Source organism: Myotis davidii, unplaced genomic scaffold, assembly GCF_000327345.1.
Source record: "Myotis davidii unplaced genomic scaffold, ASM32734v1 scaffold174, whole genome shotgun sequence".
In the NCBI taxonomy this organism is placed as follows: Eukaryota; Metazoa; Chordata; class Mammalia; order Chiroptera; family Vespertilionidae; genus Myotis; species Myotis davidii.
The window spans coordinates 2,379,968-2,384,046 of record NW_006289087.1 but is presented as its reverse complement, the minus strand read 5'-3'; the positions used below and the strand labels follow the sequence as shown (position 1 = coordinate 2,384,046).

At 60.6% G+C, this 4,079-nt stretch overlaps 1 protein-coding gene across 2 annotated transcripts in view; it reads right to left on the bottom strand.

The window, feature by feature from the left end:
• The window catches only part of LOC102770085 (calpain-8), a 25,507-nt gene that overhangs the window by 1,079 nt on the left and 20,349 nt on the right, over window positions 1-4,079 (bottom strand). Inside the window, exon 10 of one of the 2 annotated variants that reach the window (XM_015562365.1) lies at window positions 3,387-3,648. The exons of the other annotated variant lie outside the window; for it this stretch is intronic. Coding sequence (XP_015417851.1) covers window positions 3,638-3,648 — 11 coding nt within the window. The 3' untranslated portion in view covers window positions 3,387-3,637. Of the gene's footprint in view, window positions 1-3,386; window positions 3,649-4,079 lie in introns of those variants that run through there. 2 annotated transcript variants of the gene reach the window in all.

Sequence of the window (4,079 nt, the reverse complement as noted above, 5' to 3'; positions counted from 1 at the left end):
TATTAGGATCTGATTCAATAAACCAAGTAAAATTAGGCTTTTATTTTTTGTTGTTGTTGTTGTTGTTAATGCTCACGCAAAATTCAAATCTTGCGTGAATTTTGGGACACCCTATAGAGGCAAAGGAAAGGGACTTGACCTGTGTCCCCCTGCCCTTCCCACTGGCCCTGCCCCACCTGCCCCAGGCTAACAGGCAGACCATCTGGACGGAGAGACCCAGCCCTCGGCCAGCGGGGGACATGGCGCCGGCCAGGCAATCGGGGAGAGTGTCTCACTCCCACGTGACAGTGGGGCACCCTTGCTCAGGATGGGGTGGCTGCAGGAAGTGGGGGGCCTGGGAGCAAGGCCCAGTCAGAGGTGGGGGGAGAAGAGGCCTCCTGCCTGTCCAGGGGGTGGCTCCCCGCCCTGCTGGACACTCCAGCCGGCAGCCTCTCTGGGGCCACACTGAGTACAATTGAAGAGCACGTGGCTCCAGCCCCCGAGAGCCCAAGCCACTGCCCTCGGGACAGTGAGGGGGACTCCACTCCAGGTCGCCAGGAGGAGCCGAGGGGCCAAGCAGGAGCCCCTCCTCCTGCCGTGACCACTGGGCAAGGCCCCTGAGCAAATCCACGCACGAGATCCCGGACGCTCTGGAACGGGCCGCAGAGCAGAGGCAGGCTCATTCCATCACTAGAGGCCGTCGCTCGCCTCCCGTCCTCTCTACCTGGCTGAACTCAGCACAATCCCACAACCAAGCTGGAGGGCTCCCACTGCGCACAGAACCACGGAACCTTCTCAAGTCCCAGAGAACGCCCATGGGCTCCCCTGTGTTTCCAACAGAGCCATTCCCTCCGCGAAAACCCAGAAGCAAACCCACGTGGGCAGTGGCCTCCCGGGCCTGTCCCCTCAGGACCAGGACTGGCCGAAAGGAACACGTGGTTGGAGCATCGACTCTGGTTTGAGCTGAAAATCAAAGGCCAACGTGAGAGGCAGCACGCATTTATTTCCGGTCCACAATCACAGCCACCGGATGCACCGCTTCCGACGGCAACCCGAGCAGCGCTGCGGTGAGGGGGTGCAGGCCGGGGCGTGTATGAGAAAGGGAAGAGGCGTAATTACATCAACAGACTGAAGGCACTGCTCTGGGAGCAGATGAGCCGATACTAATGCTCATTCTAAAGCAGGTTTTTCATTTCCAGTCCGTGGGCCACCCGTCCGGCCATTCGTCCGTCCATCCATCTGTCCGTCACGAGCACGGCTTCCCTGCTATCTTTGCAAACAGTCTTTTGGCAAATAGAGCTGCTGGGGGCCCAATGAGGGGTCATCTCGCCCGGTTTTAGCATTTCGAAGGTTTGAGGAGTAAGAGGGGAAGGCGGCTCCTCTGGCGCAGGCAGCTCTGACTCCGTGTGAAAGGGGCCCCATTTGTGTGCTTTTCACACTGGACACATCGCTGAGCCTCAGCCCGTGAATCAAAGGGCAGGGTTAGCGTGTGCGGGGCGCCATGGCTCGGGACTGGGCCCCGTGGGAGAGGAGCAGGGGAGGGCGGGCTGCCATGCGGTGGGATGACGGGTCCTGGAGCCAGAAGCGACTGCAGGGCCTGCAGGCAGTGAAACCGCCTACAGCTGAGAAGGCCTGGCATCTGAGAAGCGGGCGGCTTGAGGGAGAAGGCGGGCAGCCCGGCCAGGCAGAGCGAGCACAGCTGGCGAGGGGGGGAGACTCTGTTCTGTGGACCCGTCGCCCCAACTTAGGGGAGCAGCTGGCGCCCCAGAGGAGGCGAGGGGCCGGAGCCAGGCCACGCACAGTCTCTGTGGGCCCGGCTGCTGAGACCCCGTGCTGGGGACCGTGGCGGGAGGAGTCCCCTGGCGCCTGGGGAAGGGCGGTCTGCCCGATGCTGCCAGCCCTGCTCTAAGCTGCCTCGGTTGTTCTGCAAAATTGTGAGAAGCTTTGCATGGGCAGGGGATGTGAGCACGAAGCTGATGCACGAAGCTGAGCTCGCGCAGGAGAGGGGACTCGCTAGGGGTGGCCTAGCTAGTGCAGGATGACCCGGAATAGCCTGTGACCTTGACCGCCTCCCGTGACCTTGACCGCCTCCCACCCGCATTCCCGGAGGTCTCCGTGGAGTGGGGGCTGCGTGACAGCACGTGTTTTCTCGCGTCTGACGCCGCCCGCCGAGGAGCCCACTGCCTAATGCATGAGGATAATAACGGGCAATGCGCAAGGTGTCTGTCACACCACCTCTGGGTATTTTAAAAGACTGCTTTGTTTCTCATGGGATTTTTAAAAATAATCTCTCAGCAGAGTGAGTATAGTAGCCGAGGCACAGAGAGGTCACCCACGTTCCCCCAAGGCACACAGCAATTCTACCACAGCCCAATGCAACGCGTCACTGAAGAAGACGGGCCTGCCGGGCACCTCCTCGCTGGGGCCTCGCCAGTCTCAATAATGATGTGCCCTGGGGGCAGGAGGCATGGGGAGGGGGTCCCCAAAGAAGGGTCCCACTTGGTAAAAGATCAAAGCAGTCACACGTGAGCAGGAACCACTGATCATTACGTTCTTAACAATCTGAGCACCTATTCCGTTCCGCCTTCCAGCATCTCCACGTTCCGGCTCTTTTATTTCGGGCACAAGGGTTTGGAGTTTTAGCCAAATGCGTCCAGGTGCCAGAGGAGAGAGAGGCAGTTCTGTAAGCTTCTATGCTCACAGCGTTACCAAAGGGCAGGGACCATCCGTCTCCTCCTGACAGCTGGCTGGCGGCACAGATGGGGGAGGGGAGGGGTGGTTGGCACCTACAGGTACCTGAGGCACCCCCTGCAGTTCTGGGCCTCCCAACCAACCCATGCCAGTTTCCCGCGCGCGCGTGCGTTCTCTTGAAGAGCTTGCTAATGGCGCACAGATTTTAATTCCTCCCACATGCAACATGAGTGCAATCGCAGACATTGTTTGTTTACTCCTCAACAGAACTGGGGGATGCGAAGGAGCCATAAAAATAAGGCAGGCCGTTTGCAAAACACTCCCTGTTCACAAAGTCTTTCGGAAGGCGGTGGGATCCGTTTCAGAATTCAGAAACGGAAGCTCGGAAAAAGGGATCCTCCCGTGGGACTCCCAGGGTCCCAAGCTGAGGGCCGGGAAGGGACCGCTCGCCCTCCCTCTCTGCTCAGCGCCATCTCTGCCTCTGGGGATGGGAGCCCCGCGGTGGATGGGGATGAAGGAGAGAGCTGGTCAAAGGCCAGGCCTGCCCTAGCTGGTGTAGAGAGATTGATCAGCTGCCTCCTGCACGCCTCCCAGTGAAGATGTGCCCGCTACCAAGGTACATGCCCTTGACCGGAATCGAACCTGGGACCTTTGAGTCCGCAGGCCGACGCTCTATCCACTGAGCCAAACGAGCTCAGCAATAAAAATGTATTTTAAAAAATAAAAGATCCAGGCCCGCACTCAAGGAGGATTTTATTGTAACGCTGCTCCCACAGCACTGAGCCCAGTCCTGCAGCTGGCCCTGCCCCCAGACAGTCTAAGTCACGCAGCACCTCACCGAGGCCGGGAGGACACGCGGGCCTGGGGAGGCGGGAAGTGGAGGAAGCGGATTCGGCACCTTCTCCTGAGAGATGTGGGTGCATCTTTTTGGGGTGTCTTCCTCCGGGGCTGCCCCAGCGGCTGGGACCTAGGAGGAGCCTGCATAGGTGTGTATTAGCGCTCGCGGGGGACAGGGATGGGGCGGCTTCCCGCCTTCCTAATAAGCTGGGTCAGTGCAGAGACCATGCCCACCGGGGAGGGAGCGCCCGTGCCTCCCGTGAGGGCGAGAGGGGCCGCTCCCAGGCCCGCGTGTGGCCATCCTTGACCCCCAAGGTCAGGCCCCTCCACCTCGGGCTCAGGTGCGAGCACGAGAAATGGCCCTGGGACAGGTGCGGGCGATCGGAGCAGCAGGCATCCCTCCCCAGGCCATTAGCCATTGTGTCCCAGCTCGGCGGCTGGGGACCGGCCACACAGGCAGGTGGGCATGGACGGAGGCCTCAGCGCAGGTGCCCAGGTGGTTAGTGGGAAGAAGCGCCATCTCAGGGGGCAGGGGCAGGGGGTGAAGCAGGGACAGTCTGGACCAGAAGCCG